The sequence below is a fragment of the Pagrus pagrus genome (assembly GCF_965226575.1).
Source record: "Pagrus pagrus genome assembly, chromosome: 13".
Classification (NCBI taxonomy): Eukaryota; Metazoa; Chordata; class Actinopteri; order Spariformes; family Sparidae; genus Pagrus; species Pagrus pagrus.
Genome location: NC_140197.1, coordinates 8743931 through 8763715, shown reverse-complemented (window position 1 = coordinate 8763715; position 19785 = coordinate 8743931). Strand labels below are relative to the sequence as shown.

General features: G+C 43.0%; 1 protein-coding gene across 20 annotated transcripts in view; it reads right to left on the bottom strand.

Annotated features, from left to right (window-relative positions):
• The window catches only part of nfixb (nuclear factor I/Xb), a gene marked incomplete at its 3' end in the record, with an annotated part of 159184 nt that overhangs the window by 13699 nt on the left and 125700 nt on the right, over positions 1–19785 (bottom strand). For 10 of the 20 annotated variants that reach the window (XM_084370906.1, XM_084370907.1, XM_084370909.1 and 7 more), the window contains 8 exons: positions 18889–18954; positions 16813–16887; positions 15655–15775; positions 15319–15354; positions 14506–14636; positions 11171–11245; positions 5004–5132; positions 198–373 (listed from right to left, as the gene is read on the bottom strand). In XM_084370906.1, the coding sequence (XP_084227032.1) occupies positions 198–373; positions 5004–5132; positions 11171–11245; positions 14506–14636; positions 15319–15354; positions 15655–15775; positions 16813–16887; positions 18889–18954 (809 nt within the window). Of the gene's footprint in view, positions 1–197; positions 374–5003; positions 5133–11165; positions 11246–14505; positions 14637–15318; positions 15355–15654; positions 15776–16812; positions 16888–18888; positions 18955–19785 lie in introns of those variants that run through there. The other 10 variants (XM_084370901.1, XM_084370905.1, XM_084370910.1 and 7 more) reach the window with 8 other exon arrangements.

Genomic DNA, 19785 nt, shown 5'->3' with positions numbered 1-19785 from the left:
TAGGTATCCAGTTGTGTATAAAAATGTTTATTAGTGTTTTGGCCTTTTTGTGCTTCCATACACAAATCTTTCTAATAGCATACTTCTTTATTTTTCTAATATCAGTGGTCTGTTAGTATTTTATAATTGCTAACACTCGCATAAATGGCACATTTCATTAGAGTAACAGTGTTCTCCTCTCTGGCGGCGAGTCTTACCTGTCCGGCGGCCTGCCCCGAACCATCAGCACAGACAAACTGCACAAATTCCTTCAGGGGGTCCTGTCCAGGGTGGTGGTGGTAGCGGATGGTTGGGTGGGTGAAGTAGGGGCTAGACTGCTGGATGATGGAGGGAGACGGGAAGTGCAGGGCCGAGGCTGAAGCACGGGGACTCCCTGCCAACAGAGACATTTGTATTAGATGAACACAAGTGGAGACAGATGCAGAGAGCGAGAGGGAGACATGAACCATTGAATTTCTACACGTTCTTACAGACGGAAGAGATGTATTGAGTGATTAATGAATGATAGCAACAATAGGCCATCACGTCATGAATGGAAACGATCAAGTTTTAATCTGGTTTTAAAATGTCGAACATGAAAGAAGCGTTGTTTTTCCAAGAAAAGCTGATTGCGAGTTAATAGCCATTATGGGCATTGCTCATAATGTTTTATGATCACTCCAGTAAATCTATACAGCTTTATGGAGGAGATTTACACACACATTGCATTCATATGTGCTAAATCACAAACACTTTATGACAATCTAAGTGAACTGAATACAGACTTGGACGAACCCTGCACTCATCTGAATGTGTGCAAATTCAAAAGATGCATGCGTTATATTTTAAAATCAGATCCAAAGAGCATGTAAAAGGAAAAAGCACAAAGAGATCATTGAGTACTGTCTTAAATTAGCCGGTCTTAATGCCTACACGCCTGTGTGCTGTTTTGAGGGTGTGATTCATTGGCGTTGATGCAATTTGGCATCAACTGACGGTAAAGCCGTTTTTTTTTATCTGACTCATTTTGTTTCTATGACAGAACTAATTTGTACGTTCACACTTGTATGTCTAAGTTGATGGTTTTCTGTTAATGGGCTTTGGAGCCTCTTATCTGAAGATATCTATGTGTGCGCGTACGACAGGTGTGGGGACGCAAAATATCTCAGTGTTCGGCCGCTAATAAGCTTTAAAAAAAGCATTCCTTGTTTTGTTTTACAAAAGAGGAAAATAGAGGAACTCGGACCCAACAGAGCTGAATATACGTTTTGGGGTATTGAGGGGAGCAGTTGGTTGAGCCCTACCACCAAACACAAAGCCCTCTCTGTCAGACCTATATCCATTACTAAATCTGCTTGATTTGTATTAGAAACCTGTTCTCCTCTTAGCTGTGCCAGTCTGACACCCACCCCATCCCATCCAGGCCCCCCAGCTGCCCACATTGGGCTGCCAACACTCTTTGGTGCTTGCATCTTATACATTGTGTGTGTGTGAGTGTACTTCATGTGTGTGCCAAACCCGCTGCATTACCCCCCAGACAGGGGCCTATGCCTCTGAGCCCAGCAACACCTTGCTCCCATGCCAGGCTTGCCTGCTCCCCAGTGGAGCTGTCTCCCTGCTTCTATTAGTCCCCTACTAATCCCATTAGAGACTGGGTGAAGGCCAAACACTCTGGGGGTATGGGGGTGGGTTGGGGATAGGATGGGGTGGGGTGGTGGTGATTGTGGGGGGAGACAGGATCAGAGGGAATCCCTACACCCCTACCCTCTGTTTCTAGAGTAGTAGTTCCCAACCCTTTTTTGTCTGGTGTACCCAAAACCCTGTCAGATGAACTCAGCTACCCCTTTATCAACACCACTACCCATCATCCAAAGCTGTTCCTTTGAATTGATTTTCAATTAGACGTTTTTTTAAACACTATTGATTGTACAAAAATTAAATCAATTTTCATACAATTTAATTTAACAATTTAACTTTGAGTCTGTTTGGTCAAGTTTGCATTTGTACTACTACTTGGAGTGGCAGAAACTGAGTGTTTCAACCATTTATCCATTAGCCTACTTTTAGCTAACCATTTCAATCTTTTAATCATCACTGTTAGCTAACTATTTCAACCATTTATCAATTTCAGCTACCTCTTTCAATCTTTTAACCATTGTGGCTTTGTCACCATTCATCCATGACATTTAGCCGTCTTTCTGTTTTTCTTAGCTGCTGTTCTTTCAACTGTTTATCCACTGCCTCTAGCTATTTATTTCAATTCATTACTTTTAGCCAACTATTTCAACCATTAACTCATACATTCACTTAAGTATTTGAGTATACAGCTGACTCATTATATGTACATGTATATTTTTCTAATAAAATGTTGGTGGGTGGCTAGCGCTGTCAACTCATTGTCAGCCTTTATGTGTAGAGTTTGCATTTTCCCCCTGTCCCTGCACAGGTTTTCTCCATGAGAATGAGTGGTTGTGGGTTTGAGTGTTAATGGATGTCTCTGTGTGTTGGCCCTATGATTGACAGGCGACCTGTCTAGACTGTACCCAGTGTCAGCTCCAGTGCCCCATGACCCTAAATGATATGTAGGTTTAGCTAACGGAAGGATGGATGAAAATTATGATTTATGTTTTTTCAAATTAGTTCAGCTACTCCACAATCTTCCATGAAGTACCTCGAGTTGGGAATCACTGCTCTAGAGGAGGCATGGCTGAATGTTGCTGGAGGGACAAAAGTACCAAAACCACCACACCACTGCACGTGGCTAGCCCTTGCAAGCTCCTCAGCCCAACTTCTCCAACGCCTAAATCCCCTTGGATCTAAACTTCCACACAGAAAAACAACAACGCTCATGATGTGGTAAGCACTTTCACGCCAGTGCTGGACCAGCTGCAGCTTGCATAATATAAGAGTTTGTGTAAAAAGAAACAAATCACAACCGTATAAATGACAACTGCCGGCCACAACAAGGATGGGATATTGTGTATGTGTGCACATTTTAGCGTGAATATGAATATGTGTCTGTGCTTGTGGAGATTGGATTTGCTGTAGTTACATCTCAACAGGCATAGGGCCTGTCAACAACCACGGAGGAGGGTTTAATGACACGGCGGTCAACCTCATTGCTTCACATCTGCTTGGTGGCTTAAGAAGTCTTTGATGTAGCCTAGCTGCAGACCTACAGCACATGGGTAATTATCTCCAGTGAGCTCCTTCACTGGGTGAATTCACAGACGTGCACTTTCCAAAAAGAACAGGAAGTCTCTTTTTTGATCTGTGCCACGGTGATAAAATTAAGAGATGATTTATTGTCGGAGCCCCTTCGGCTCTGTTTGATATCTGATGTTATCGCGAGCTGCTTGTTTCAGCCTGGTGGAGGATCAGCTGGTTCACACAGCAACTCAGAGCCATATTTCCTGCTCTTGCCAGCATGAATAAAGACTTGTGCACCCACACTGAGATCCAATCCAAAGTTCCCACACAGTCAAGAAAAGCAAGTCAATAAGAATTTGGAAGAAGAAGTGAAAAAAGATAGGAAGGAAGATAGAAACCAGTGAAATGGAAATACCCAAAAATAATTTGCTGTGGCCTCCTCCTCTCACTCTGTGCAATGTGTACCGTATAACTATTCTGGGATATTACAAGGCTCTAGGTCCGCTGTGTGGTAATTTGATTACACAAACATGAATTTAGGAATATGCACCATGTAAAGATGGTATCAGCATCACCTTAAAACAAGATTCTGACACAGGAAACATCTTAAAGATGGGACCTCAAGACCCACATGAGGCTCTGATCATGTCAGTTGATATTGTGCTGTTGTGTTGCCCACTTTGTCCCGTTGGCCTCATCAAACCCATGCCGAACAGATGAAGAGCCCCTTAGTGACTTAGTATTGTACTTCCGTGAAGAAGGGGGATTCACAAGACAACGGTTCAAGACACGGTTAAAATCATGTTGTTGTTGTCATGGACCAAGCTCCAAAAAACCTGGATCCTTCATTTCCCATAATGCAACTTAAAAGTGTGATTCATAAATCCCCCTGCCTCCTAAATGCCTCTTTCAAATCTCAAACCTCCAGCTTATGACGCTTCATGTCAAAATTAAAAGTTTCAAGCCCAAGCTGAGATAACCCCGATGACATCAATATGACATCATTAGGGTTATTTTATTCACTTTGGAAAGCTCTCTTCAGAGCCATGAATTACATTACAAAGCTATTTTCACAGGCCTAGTAGTATTCACTGTAACAAGTAATGTAGGTTTATAATTAATTGTCGGCGAAGAGCATTTAAGAGGTCCCATAAACATTGCTTGCAACTTGTCCATCAAGAGATTCCACCAAAACGTGATCAAAACAAAATATAATGGTCATGTTGAGTCATCACTTATTAATCTTTCACCTGAAATTGCAAAGTATTTACAGTCTATCCATGTTTTAATATATACTTCTGGTTAAAGATGTGACATTTGAGGTTAGTTTTGTTGCATTTGAGACATTTAAAAACGTCTGTTGAGTCTTTGAGATGTGTCTGGACCAGGTCTTCAGCTTTTGCAACTTTTTGTGTGTCGTGACACATGACAAGATCGTCCAGGAGTCAAGAAAATGACACTTGATCGTGAGGAACCGAGATCAAAGTACGTGAACTTTACAATCAAGTAAAGAGATGTGGCAGAAGAGGCAGCAGCAACCCCCTGGTCTTCCATTCTTAGGAGAAGAAAGTGACCTTTATAGATACTACAACCAGCCACCAGACAGACAGAGTCACACACCACACCCAGAATCCCAAGAAGCTCCGTCACCAGCTTGACCTGCACCCTTCAAGGTCCCAAGAGGAGGCAGAGGTGCCTGCCAAGTTTTAATTCCCAGCCACTCTCATCTCCCAAAGACAATGCTCCCAACTGTGCGCCAGGGGGAAGGGGTGGGGCCCTGAAGAAGTGGGGGGGTGGGTAGGAGGATATGGTGAGGGTGGGGAAGAGGAAGGGTTGGGGGCGATCAGGGGGATCGGGAGCTGGGTTGGTCTCACCTGGTCTCACTCCCGCCAGCATTGGCAGTGGGTGGTGGGTGAACGCCATGCGGGGGGACCTCGTCTGGGAGGACAGGGCGCTGAAATCGAATTTCCCCGGCTTCTTAAGAGAACTAGGCGATGAGAGTCCTGGCAAAAAGGGGATCAACAAAATGGCAGAACAGAGACGAGGTTTTAATCAAACATGGCTGCTTTTCTTACTTTGACTCTACTCAAAAAAAAGATAGAAAAATAAACTTATCACTTTTAAATTTGATTGCAAGAATCGAATGATTATGACTGAAATCAATGGACTGATCGATTGATTCATTCATTGATTTGTTGATTGGCTTAACATACAGATGGGTTCTCACAATCTGTCCAATACTCTACGTTTCTGTACAGTAGGCGGGCTGTACCATGTCCGTCAGATTGAGGGGGTGGGGGGTTGAGGGCAGGGTCCGGTGAGAGGCCATGTTTTGAAGCAGCAGGGGTTCAGAGCGAAGGGAGGTGACGGGGGAGAAAGGGGGAAGGGGTGGGGAAGTTGGGAGGTCGGGAGGGCTAGGGGCTAGTGTCAGGAGAGAGGAGAGCTGGGAAATGCAATGGCGTTCCAACTATGGTCACCACTGGAGCGCATGAACAACACAGCAAAGTTGTGCCGACTGGTTTTACTCACAGGGCGTACCATTGATTCAATTCAGAGACGTCTCCTTTTCGAGATCTAACTAGTTCCAAACCACAAAGATCTCCGAGCTCAGTGAGCTGCAGGAAGTCAACAAAACACGCCAACCAACCTACTCAGTGCACTTGTCAGGATGCCTCTCCAGAATGAATGGGATCCTGGATGGCCTCGTATCTGGGGCAGACTGTGCTTTTCAAGCCAGAATGAGCTACTCGGCTACATATAGCTGCAGGAGAGCAAGCCAAAACATACATCAACTGATCCTCTGATGTAGTGCCCTTCTGCATATCTGACTGTCAGGTATTTTATGTTGCTGCTTTAAGATGTACAGTATTTCATAAAGAAGTGCCTTCTGAACTTTCTTACACACACACACACACACACACACACAAGCTGTTCAGGCTGAGTGGCGAGCACCGGGCAAACTGCCAGCCAACGCTGGATGGGAGAGCGGCAGAAAGATGGAAGGAGTTAAGCGGCAGAGGAGCGGTGACGGCACAGCCGACACACATAGACAAACATATTAAAGTGTCCCCCTCTGTCTATAAATGTCGGCTGAGGCTGAAGAACTGCATGAAATATCCCTCAGTTTGGTAAAAACGGGCACACTAAGTACAGGCCAGGCTCACCAGCGGACCAGAAACATGGCCAAAAGTGTGAGAGCTACAGATAAAAGAAGCTCTCTTCTGTGATCAAGGCCTCGTGCGGTGGGTGCAGAGGGAATTTATTTTGATGTATGGTAATCCAAAGGCACAATTTAGACTTTCAGGGTTTGAGGACCAGCGCCAAATGGTGTATTTGACCTCTGCCGGTAACCACAATGTTGAATATATGCTGAAATAAAACTTCTGGAAAGAACAATCCATAAAACAGAGAATAATGAGGAAGTAAAAGTATAGAAAAGTACATCAGCATGGACACATAGACCTCATTACTTCTCCCTGGAACAAACTGGACTCATGTTTTGCTTTTGCCCCACATTTGGTTGAGAAATACAGTGATAAACAACCCTGGCGAGCAAAAGCCCCATAAACAACTAAACGACACAATATTCACACATATAAAACAAATACACTCAAATAAAGACGTGGGTAATTTCAACATGGCCCAAAGAGACGTGGAAATAGATTTTATGAGCTAAGCATATAAAGTCTAACAGAGCAGATTTCTGAAAAGCTTTTTCTTTAATGCCACACTGGGAAATGTTTTATCACTATTTACCCACAATGCTCATAGGCAGCATGGGCGCAGCTGTGCATGTGTGGGCACCGATAAGTATAGAAAAAGGTGGGCGCCGGCACTTATGTTCAGCTAGGCACATCATGTGACACGTGTAGGTGGGAGGAGCGGATACAATAAGCAGGGTGAGATAAATTTTGTTTACTGGTGGAAGAGTGAAAAAAAAACAAGGATAAACACAAACAAAATAAAATCTGAGATTTTATTACGACCATGGCTGTGAAACCAGAAGGGCACAAGATGTTTTGGACCGAATTTCATGGGAAAGGAAGAGTAAGAAAGGGAGGTAACTATATAGTATTTATGTATTATATTTGGTACGTTAAAAATCATTCTTGGCTAAGATGTCAGCGACGTATTGCAGATCATCGATAATCATGATGGTACTTGGCCAATCATTGAGTCAACAGCCTTGTCATACAATAAATAAAAGTGGAGTAGAGGAACAGCTGAACAGTCTGGAGAAACAAAAGTTTCAGGAAGATAAAAAGTATTCTGCATTCAGCAGAACATTAGGAGTTCTGCTTGTCATCCATCTGGCTGATATTTTACTTCCGATGGAGTGTTTGGAATGTGGCTTGGTAATATATTACCACCAATTCAATTCAATTTATTGCATAAGGGAGTACACCTGCTGTTGCAACACTTGAAGAGCTACGAGTGGTGAAAGACGCAATGAGAACCTTTACTCAAAGCTGTCTAGGATAGATATTTTTACATCAACAGTAGATCACGTGACTGCTTGAATATGAACAGGCTGGATGGTAGTGAGCCCACAGAGTTATCACCTGACTCTGCAGTTACCCCCCAATTCTATGAGGCTTTATAGCTTCATTTAACTTCTTCATTTAACTTCTTGTTTTGGTTTTCAGCCCACAACTTTTGGTTTTTGTTCACTCTCAGAAACTCATCAGCAGTTGTTTCCAGCCACCACAGGCAGATGTTTCCACCATAAAACCCTCTAAAAACGCACCGTATGCTTTTTGTCCTGCGCCAAACTGCAGCCAGACAAAGTTAGCTGGTGAACACAGTGGAGCATTTACCTTGAATTAGCTAAAGAGATGAATATTTTTCTCAAAAGTTTGTAGAGACCAGAGAGCTTAAAGGAAAGTGAATATTGAATTTAAATTCGTGAGGTGGACGCAAACACGACACAACATAAATGATAATTTATGCTACATATCTGCTGGATGTGTATAATAGGAAAATGTTAGCTATCACAGGTTTGTGTTCACAGCTCATCTCTGCCCACAAGTGACAAAAAATTCTGTTTTTGCAGGTTTAAATAAAAGGAGTAATAAAACATTATAAAATACTTAGGTGAAAGTTTTACTTAAAGCTGCTGTAAGCAATATATTTTTATTAAAATAAGTGTGAAATAGCTGTTTTTTCCAACAGTAATCACTGTTATATAGTGTTTGGTCAGTAACCCATGTCTCTCCTCCCTCGGATGACGCAGTAAAAGAGAAAGGACATTTTTTGGTATCCCTGCACACTTACTGCTGCACATCTATGTGGTGAAAGAAAGGAGGGAGGGGATAGCTACCTGCAAAACGGACAGGAAGTTAGCCAAAATGACGACAACACTTACAGCAGCTTTAAAAGTACGTTAATATTGATCATTATTCTGAATGGCTACTATCCCAGTATTATATTATAGCTATATATCATATTATTGAATTATACTTGTTGACACATTAACATCTGTATTTGTATTTGTATGTAAAACTATGATATGCAAAGTAACTACAGATGTCAGATAGCAGTACAAGTGCAATATTTGTCTATGAAATGTGGTGGAGTAGAAGTATAGAAGTACTGTATAAATATAAATAGAAGTGCCATTAAATTGTACTACAGGACTTGAGTAAATATACTAAGTTACTTTTCACCACCTCAACGACAATAATGAAGCGCACAGGAACATAACCAGCAGGCTATGGCTACTGTAAGGCTTTACATGCTGTGCTGAGAATCAGAGAGTCAGGAAAAAAATTTATAATTTCAATTTTTGGCATCTGGATCCCTTCTTGCACTTTTATAATCAGACAAACTGAGCCTCGACATGTTATGGATTCAATGCATCCTTGCAATTAAAGCTGTTTAGCTCCAGTTCCCCGCTGGTACGTATAGAGATGACTGCCTGCCACCACGGAACAAGTTCAATTATAACCAGCTTATTATGCATAAACAGCCTTAAATTATACATATTGTTTTTAGTCTCTCTGATATTCCCTAATTAGTCGGTATCTAGCTGAAATATCTGGTACGACGAGGCCTCTCAGTGAGGAGCAGCAAATGAGGCCCAGATGCCCAATGAAAGCTTTGTCTGATAAAGCTAACAGAAGTTACTCTGATCCCTCCCTTAATCTGTGTGTGTGTGTGTGCACTTGTGTGTGTCTACACATATTCGCACACACGCAGTTGTTTGTTCTACATTATTTCTGTGTCCTGCTCCTGGCACACTGCACGAGCAGACTGGCAGCCAATTGCTCCCATGACCCTCTAGTCTTGCCACGCTAACAAGCTGGCGACCACACAAACCCCCTAACTGTCACAGAACTGGTCCACTAGCATGAGCACAAAAAAAACCCACAAGAAACATACACACACACACACACACACCGAAGAGAGAAAGTGAAGCTCACACACTCATCATTCAGGCAAGCAAGAAACAATGTGCATTAACCGACGACCTCGCACATCATTAGCACCCATAAACACTGAGGTAATGTGCTCCGGGCAAAGGAAGAACACCTTAACAACACCACAATCACACCCACACACATCGCAGTTTTAAGCCCATAACACCAAATGATTAGCCGGAATTCTCCGTCGCAAATATCAGAAATAGTTGGGAACCCCCCGCTCCCCTTACTGAAGAGTCGGTGGTGGGATTTCCCACCTCGGAGCAGCAGGAGCAAGCAGGCAGAAGGAGAGAACGGAGCAGAGCAGAGCGGGAGACAGCAGACTTAATGATGAATTACATGATCACCTGCTATGCCTCAGAGCTTTTCATTCAGGTAGAGGCTCACCTCCAGAGCAGGCAGAGGCGGAGGCCCTCCCCCCTTCCCTCCTCTTCCTCCCTCCTCCGCCCCTCCTCATCTCTCACTCCCAACACCACCACCACCATCACCAGAACAGATGTCTGCTGTAACCCAGTAGCTCCCTTCGCTGTAGACACATGGAGGCGCCATCTGGACCGGAACGCTGCTCCTCTCCAGATTGGGGTGTGCGTGCGTGTGTGTTTATGTGTGTGTGAATGTAAATCAGAGAAAGAGCTTAAATTTTGTTGTGTGTGTGTGTGTGTGTGTGTGTGTGTGTGTGTGTGTGTGTGTGTCTGCATGCCATTTGTAAATGTGCGTGTTAGTGAGTAAGCATGTCTCGGAGACAGAAGGTGCCTTGTGCATTGATGACACACCTGAGTGCCTTTAGTCGTGTTTGTTTGGGTCGTATGTTGTTTTTCCTGCGCCGTCTTTCAGAGACGGTTGAGTCAGGCCTACGGCAGGTGGGACACCACTCAACAGCTCTGTCTAAACAACTGGCTGGATGAAGCGGCTAACGCTGCTACTCAACAAACCCTCATTCACACGCACCCCCCTCCTCCTCCTCCTCCTCTGTGTCTTTCACTGCTTTCTCTCTTGGGGCTCGACAACAAAATTACAACACCCAAAGCACTTAGCTGGATGTTGCTGACAAATTCACACCGCCTCGGAGACTCTGTTTGTATGCATGTGGTGTGTCACAACAGTGTGGGTTGTGGATATGATAATGCACATATTTATACATTTAAAATAAATTGGATTGTTTGTGTCAGGATAAGAGTAATTCATGTTTTTGATTGCACCGGGGACGTCTTCATCCTCCTGGATGTCTGATTTCTTTCACAGATTTACAACAACATCTTTGAGGCAGACAGGCGGTGGATGTTATGGAGCTACTGGGCTACCAAAAGGCTTTGGTAAACCCACAATGGACAACAGCAGACATCTGGTAGAAACACAACCCCACCCAGCGGCAGCATAGCCAGAGAACAAGACACAGGAGAGGGATGGAGAGAAGAGAAGAGAAGAGAAGAGAAGAGAAGAGAAGAGAAGAGAAGAGAAGAGAAGGAATGGAAAAATGCAGAACAGCTCAGAGAGCTCACAGGAAGTGCATACAGACTTGGAAAGAGGACAGAGAGAGATGTGTACAAGTTTGAGGGTGGTGTGAGCTGAAGGAGAGCATGTATACATGTAAGCAGTATAATGTTTAATGTTGTTCTAACCATGGTAAGGAAACTGCACTCCATCGCTCTCATGCTTAATCTTCCTCTCCTGCACACTGGCCAAATGGTGCTGCACTGAAAGGCCAAACAGGGGAGAAGGGAAGAGTTAACAATGGAAGAGGGGAGGAGAGAAAAAGACAGAGAGAGAGAGAGATGGAAAGAGTGAGAGAGAGAGGAAGAAGGGTGGTTAAATAATGGGCAACAGGGGAATTTAACGTTATAGAGTGCAGCAAGTGTCCATAAAATAGTTACATCATTACTGCTGGCGGTATTAAAATGGCAGCATGTGAGTGGGAGTGACGGTTATAACTTGCAGAATACATGGAAATTTAGCAATTCAACAGAATCCCCAAAAGTCAAGTACTAAACACAAGAGATATACATGTAGTCTGTTGTAAATTCATTTGACATGGTCCCCGTCATGATGGTTAAAAATTATGCAAGTCAAAGCGTGAATGGTTATGGGGGGTTAACACTGCGCTGCTCTGCTGCAACAGTCAAGAAGACAACACTGAGGAATTTCGATGGTAAAACTCAGAGGGGGTCTGGAGGATAATGTGAAAGAGATAGTTAGACATCTTGGGAAACAAGTTACTCACTTTCTTGCTGAGAGTTTGCTGAAAAGATTGATACCACTGACTGTACGGTAACGTAATCATGAAGCTACACAGAGCGCTTGGCTAGCTTACCGTTAGCTTAGCACAAAGATTGAAAACAGGAGTAAAAAACTAGAAGCCAACGTATGTATTTAGCCTGTGTTATTTTCTATTTGTTTAAGCTGCGCACTTTCTTTTAAAAAGAAAGAAATTGCTTAGCTTAGCTTAGCTTAACTAGCTTAGCTTAGCAGAAAGACTGGAAGAATGGGGAACCGGCTAACCTGGCTGTTAAGAAAGGTGACCAAATCTGCCCACCAATGCATCTAAAGCTTATTAATTGACAATTTATATCTCCGTTTTACAAAAATTGTAAAAAAAATAAATAAAAAGTGCTAAAACAACATGTAGGTTAGCTCGATGTTTACAGTCTACGTCCTAAGCTATGCTACTTGGCTGCTAACTGTAGGTTCATATCTAGCGTACACAGGTTGTATCTGAGTTGAGTTGTATCAATCTTCTCATCTAACTCTCGAAAAGAAAACGACTAAGTGTACTTGTCACAATGTTAAACTATTCCTCACAAATGATACGGTGACAAACATAAAAAGATCTTACTACACTAGTCTGTCATGGTTTCTTAATCTAAGTTTAAGTCAGATGAACAAAATAAAACACAAAAGCCACATAGACTGTGGCTTTTGAGAGTTATCTGTGTTCAATCTACAACATGGGACTCTGGACACTTCTCTCTTTCTCTCAAACACGTACACACACACGTACACACACACGTACACACACACACACACACACACACACACACGTACACACACACACACACACACACACACACACACACACACACACACACACACACACACACACACACACACAATCCAGTAGTTAAACTCAATGAACATTACTGCTAGCGCCATAAGGACTAACTGAGCAAAGTAAATCCATCTCTGCCACTCTTCTCACTGATGACTGACAAATATTTCAATGTCAGTTCAGCCAAAACCAAAACAGAAACATAATTTTTTTGACACTTTCACAGAGTGAGCATAAAGATAGTTTCTGGTTTTATTTGCAGAGGTTTGGAGATATCCGTCAATGCCTCCACCCCATCATAAGAGGTGTGGTCCTCATGTTAAAAGTTATATTGGAAAAACTTGAGACCTCACTAGCACAGACTTGACTTTTTTTTTTTTTTGGGAGGGGTTTGAAAATAGTCCCCAGGGAAAATTATTCTCAGGAACTCTTGACAGAGAGTTTTTCAAATGTCATGTTTCACCACAAATGATGGTCATTTTCTTCTATTGTACTGGGGTGGTGGCAGATGTTTTAGTGGAAAACCTCTGGAAATACAACCAAAACTGCATGTTCTAACCACAAGGAGTGGCAGAGGAAATATGTTTTTGAATTGGATTTAGGTAAACTGGCCCTTTAAGTCCCTGCTTCTGCATTTGAGAAATGATACTGTAACCTGGCTGTGGCAAAATGACGACAACTCTACACTTACAGGTCTGTTCTGCTCGACGGGGGCACGGGTTGTAAGTGGAGGAGAAATAGTGAATTGAAGAGGTTGAGAAAGAGAGTTGGGATGATGGGGGGGGGGGGGTGTCAAGTGATGGAGAGAGGGGTCAACACAGTTCAGAGGCGAGTGGTGTGTTGGACGGAGGTGAGCTGTGGCTTCTGGTCCATTTCAAGTCAGTTGTAAAATCAACACCTGAAAATAGTTTTTTTTTTTTAATTAGAAACGTCCTGAAAAGACATTTTCTCAATTAGTTACTATGAGCAATTATAGTTTTATAGCTTTTATAGTTTGAAGGCTCCTTTGCTTACGGTGCCAGCACTGCCAGTCAAATCTGATTAGAAATGCACCCACACAGTCACGATGAAGCAGATTAGCAGAGTTTGTGACTGATCAACTAATAAAAAATATCAAAGATGCTTTCTGAAAAAAATAGCTTGAGATTGTTGGAAATACTCTTGCTAGCTAACAGCCAGATGAGAAGATTGACACCACACTCGTGTCTCCACAGTAAATGTGACGCTAATGCTAGCAGCTGGTTCGCTTCGCTTAGCATGAAGACTGCAAACGGCTAGCCTGGCTCTGTCGAGCGGTAACAAAATCCGCATACCAGCACCACAAAAACTCATTAATTGAAACATTCTACCTTGTTTATTTTATCTGTACAAAAACCTCCAGGAAGTTACTGCACCGGGCCAAGAAACAGTCTGGCACATTACCCGCCCTTGAAACCACAACCTATCGGTTTACACTCTGTGTACAGATTAAACAAACAAGATATAACATGTAAATTAATGAGCTTTAGTGATGCTGGTAAGTGGATCTTGTTAACGTTGGAAGGAGCCAGTCAAGCTTTTCTACCTGTTTCCAGTCTTTATGCTAAGCTATGCTAACCAGCTGCTGGCTGTAGCTTCATATTTACTTTATAGACACGAGAGTGGTATCGATCTTCTGATCTAATCTCAAAAAGTAAATAAGCATATTCCCAAAATTGTCAAACTATTCCTTTAAGGTTATAAAAATAAAGTTTTCAGGTGCTATATCTCAAGAAAAAAACACTGGACGAGCTACTTTTGTTGCAGCCTCCATTAAAGTATCGTATTCTTTTTATCTATGAACTTAGAAATCAGTTTAATTTTGCGTCTGAATTGATGTGGACCTCAGCCCAGCTGCAGCAGAATCTGATGGGAAGGTTGTAGCTGGACTACCTGCATCCACATCATTAGGCCAACCGCTGGACTGAGAGCTGCTGCCAGCCGCTGGGGAACGGCCTGAGTAGAAGACATCGTCCACTGGGCTCTCCATCTCGCTGTCGTCAATGGACTTGCGCTTGTTGGAGCTGTGAGAAAAAAGAACAGAGGAGGGAGTTTATTTAATTTTTGAAGGGGAAGAGGAGGGAGTTAGAGGGACGCCTTTATGTTTGGTCATTTTTCTTAAACTTGCATGTGAGCCTGGTTCCTCAGCCCCTACTAATGGCTATTTGGGGCTCTAATGAATGTAGAAATATAATTTGTGGGACATTCAAAGACAAATGTGAATGCTTATTTTCCCTGGAGTCAGGCATGTGTCTGCATGAAATCAAGAGTTGTAAAAATTCGAAATGTCAAAGTTTCCTTCAGTGTTTTGTTTTGGTATTATGTTTTAGCCGGGGGGGACAACGCAACACAACCAGAGACAGCGAGACAAACACAAGTCCAGAAGTTATACAACGTGGTGTATCCATACCGGCCTGAAGCAGCCTCATGCTACAAACTGAGGGTATAAAAATTGTGCATGGTGATGCTGGAACGTGTTTTTCCTGTGTGTTTGCAGATTCTTATAGACTCATACATCTGTGACCAATAAAATAAAGGGGGTTGTGAACGTACAGTGTTTCACTGCTGATCCAAAATGTTTAAATATGTGTGCGCTCATGTGCATATCTACGTGACAGCATGCGTGTGTGGCTTTTGTGCGAGTGTGAGGCAGGGGTCTGTGTTGCATTAGTATCGAGGGAGATATTCTGTAATGAGTGTAACTACCTCCGTGGGAGACTTGCATAAAGCTCCATTTCAGTCCTGCAGCGTAAGATGAGCGAGAGAGGACGATAGAGGGAGCGAGGGGAAGTACCAGAGATGATTGACACAAACGCAGACAGAGTGACGGACGGATCGGTGGGAAAAATGAGAGGGAACGAGAAGGATTAGCAGTGAAGGAGGAAAAAGAGGGGAGAGAGCAGGAAGAGAAAGTCCACAGTCAAAAAGCAGAGTAAGCTAAGCGTCAAGAATACAGCAGTGTTAAAAGGTTAAAGATTTAAGAAATTAAGAATATTAGTAAAGAAATAAACACGTTTTGAGAATTGGTGTTTGCATGTGTACCTGGTAGAGGGGGTGGAGGTGATGGAGCGCCGTCCCAGGGTCACCTGGTTGATGTTGTAGTAGCCGGGGCTGTCTAGGTCAGCCAGGGAGAAGTTGGGGCCGGTCGCTGTGGCCACAGGGGCTAAATGCACACACAGACACACACACACGGCAAAATAATATCAGGAAATTTGCAAATACATACTATATATTATCATGACTTTTCTTGAAGGATAAGGCTGGGTTCCATTATTTATTATGTTGCTACACGGATGGCAAGTCTGTCAGTCGGTCAGTCACCGTTTCATTCCAGACTGAAATATCAAGAACTATCGGATGGATTGCCATAAAATCGGACAGTTGTGGCACGATGACTTTGTAGCATCCAGTACATATTATCCAGCTACTTACTCTATACATGGTTAAAGCTCAACATGCTGGCTTTTCAAATAGCACCATCACCAGGGTCAAGTTGGTGTGTTGGTATTTATTAGCTGTTGCTTCCTGACACCACTCTGCTTCTGATGATCTTACGTATGTTAAATATCAGTGGATCTCCTTCCATCTCTCCACACTTCCTGACTGCCCCAGCCTCTCTGTGGCTCTTGGTTTCCACTGAGATGTCCATCTTTACAAGAATAAATGGTTTCATTTTCAAAAAGCCACAGTAATGTCCCTAAACAGCTGGCCACTGGAGTTTTTAGCAAACATTACTCCAACAGGAATAAATAGCACATTTACTTGGAACTATTTTCAGCTGCGGATTAAAACACATTTGGTGCCTGAACAGGTGTTTACAGCTGCAGGGTGGTGAGTGTGGGATTAATTCAAAATAAACTGCAGAGTGTTTGTTGATGGTAAAGAAGGAACATGTCAGCCAATGAAACATTGAAGATACATCAAGGCTTTGGACACAGTCAATACTTCTCATTACGATTCATTCATTCTTTTGGACCATAGGGAATACGTAGAATAACACCAGCCTTCTCCTTCAAAAGCTATTTTTCCCTAGAAAGTAAGTTCTCCCAACAGTAAAAACAATTGCTCACTGGTGTATGAAGGATGCTGCTGTGTGTACGGTGTTATAACAAAGTGCCTGTATGAAGTGTACAAGGGCTGACAGGGAGAGTGTGTTGTCTACACAGAGATTGACAGGAGGAAATTATAGCTGTGACTCACTCTGCGACACGCGGACCAGCTCGGCTACGTTCCACACCCCTGAAGTCACAAAGCAGTCCTGGAAACTCAAGTGGCCTGAGAGGGAAAGAGGAGAGTGTGTGAGGGCGGACTGCATATACCAAACATGCATAAAATTACATGTGCGCACACACATGCACACAGACCAAACTGAAAAACACATGTATGAAAACACAGTGCTGGTGTCACCCAGTGGGACCATGTGTTTTCTATAAGGTACAACGCGCCTGTTGGTTTGGACATGTTCATTTTTTGGATAATCTCCACATAGACTGCTACATAATGTATATGTACATTGTGTATTATGATATCTATGTATATATCATGCACATGCATATCAAAGCACAAGCGTATGGGTAAAATGACGCATAATAACAAGTATTCAAGCTGTGACGCATGCACACACACACATTCTTGTACTTCCATCTTTATGACAACACTTGCTGTAACCTAAACCTTAAAATGTAAATTCTGGTTCGGATGTTAATTTCTCCTTAGTTATGATTACATCATTGTGCTTATCGACGTAATGGCTGAGGACTGGGATTAGTGATTACAGGTTGAGACAGGTTGTAAAGTGAACAGCTGAGCCAGGTCATCTTAACCACGTTTTTTGGAGGTGAGTTCACCCACGTGTGTGTGAGCCAACAGCTATGGCAAGCAGGATAGGTCAAATTAGAAAAGTTGGAGCGTAAAATGTGATGGATGTTTAGAACGGGAAATCTTTTAAACGTTCACCTTCGACTTAGCTTGTCTTGGCTTATCTGAGGTGTTTTTGGATAAAATCTGTACAGTCATCTTACCGTTCTCGATTCTTTGCCCATTCTTACTTCTTTCAAGTTATGTCTGTTCCCAGCTTGTAGCAGTTCACTTGGTGAGTACAACATCATTAACACTGATGGGAATGATGGCCAAAAGTATGAAGAGTGTAAATAAAGTGGGATCATCTCTTAATACCATATATATTCTAATGACTGAGACCTAATGTAAACCTATATGACTTCATCTCACCCCTAATTTTTAGGTTTCTTCAAGCTTTATGTGGCGTTTTAGCATCTAGCATCTTTTAACTTGTACTCTCATTGTTCTAATTAGCTTCATTGATTAAAGCTCTAAAGACCCACAGTACAGTTCTAAAGAGACAGATATTTTCTCTGGAGTTCATGGAGACCAAAAACATCTCAAAGAAGACCGAATATTAACATAAATTTGCTAGGTGGTCAGAGACACGACGCTTAATGAATGCTAATGTTGCTCCGTATCTACTGGCTCGCTAGCTCCTCAAACTCAGTTTCACCATAGCCCTTAGCCTAGCCAAAAGTTGACTTAGCTTAAGCTTGATTGTAAGATGAGGTAACTGAATCTTGGTTGGAGACCTCGCCTGCATTTGTCAAATTTGTGCAAATTAGCTAACTAGCTAAAATTCCCAGTGTACGTACGGTTCTTTTCAAACAAAGTTCCTTCAGCCGCCCCAAGTAAAGTGCGACATGCTGCTCTCTAATGTCCAAATCCATATTATCCAGGGCTATGTGGTGTGTGTATATAAAGGACAACCGAAGCCCTAGGGATGAGTAAACCGACACCCTTCCTCCCTCCTTCATTTCATCCATCCATCTCTTCTCATGCACCACCACCCCCTTCACTTTTCTCCCACTCTCCATCTCTTCTTCTCTCCTTCGCTCCATCCCTGTCCGGGGTTAACCACAGCGGGGACAACGCATGAGGTCAGTGCTCAGCTCGGCAGCGGCCATGTGGTTCCCATCTTCCAATAACGTCAGTGTGATTTATGAGTGGCCCACCACAATCCCAGCACAACCCCCACAGTACAGTACCATCAGCTCTCCTAACCATAATAAACTTAGATCAACTCTGCTGGGACACACACACACACACACACACACACACACACGGAGGCCTGTATGTAGGGGTAGTGTGCGCATACAGTATGTGCGTGTGTGTGTGTTAGCGTATGCACTTGTGTGATTGTGTGTAGGCACAGGTATGTCAAACAATTTCACGCATGCATTGTGTGCAAACGGGACAAGCTTGTAAACGTACCATTTGGTGGGGGCTTGACGTCTGTGTCTCCTTGCTGGTTTGAGTTGTCTGATTGTCCTGATTGTTCTGAAAGACAGGGAAAAAAAAAGAGAAAGAGATGGTAAGTCAGGTGGACAGATGTCTGGACACCACCCAAGGTGAGAGGGCAGGATAGCATCAGAGGGAAACTCGTCAGAAACTCGATGTGAAATGGTGCCTTCCTTCATTCTTTCCACTGAAGAGAGACAGACGTGGGGCTGAGATTAAAGATGGGAGCATATCCCTGCTCAGGTTGAACCTCAGTTGAAAGTCATAAAATGGCGAATCAAAAGGTTAGTATGCTTACTTCTGGAGTCTGTCACTGTGGGAAATCCACTTTTCTCAATAGAAAAAGCCTCAAAAGACAATTCTGTTTGGAGTGTCTTAGGAGTACACGTTTTGCTCTCTCTATACATCTCTTTCAGGGTCTCCCACACACTTAAATGCACACACAATATTTTAGCAAGGACCTCAGACAGTGAAGGTTGGGTAAAGTGCCAGAGGTCTTAAGAAATCACCGCTTTCCACTGTTGACTCTTAGGTTGAAGGGTACTTGTGAAATGCAAAATTCTGGGCTGGGCGCATTGTTTGTGGTATCCTTGGCGAAACCACTTCTGTCTTTTTCTATACCTCTTTTTGAGACACTCTGGCTCAAACATACACCCTACTTCAGCTAAGGCCGACAGTGTAAGTTGGTTAAAGTGTACGAGGCCCCAAGAAACCGCAACTTCTTCACTGCTGACTTGTAAGTTGAGGCGCACTTGTAAAATGTACACTTTTGGGTTCTCTGCATTGTTTTGATTGCATCTCCTGTGTGTGTTTACTTTACCATCTATAGGGGCAGGCAGGCAGAGGGCGCCTGCTTCAGCTAGTTTTGTT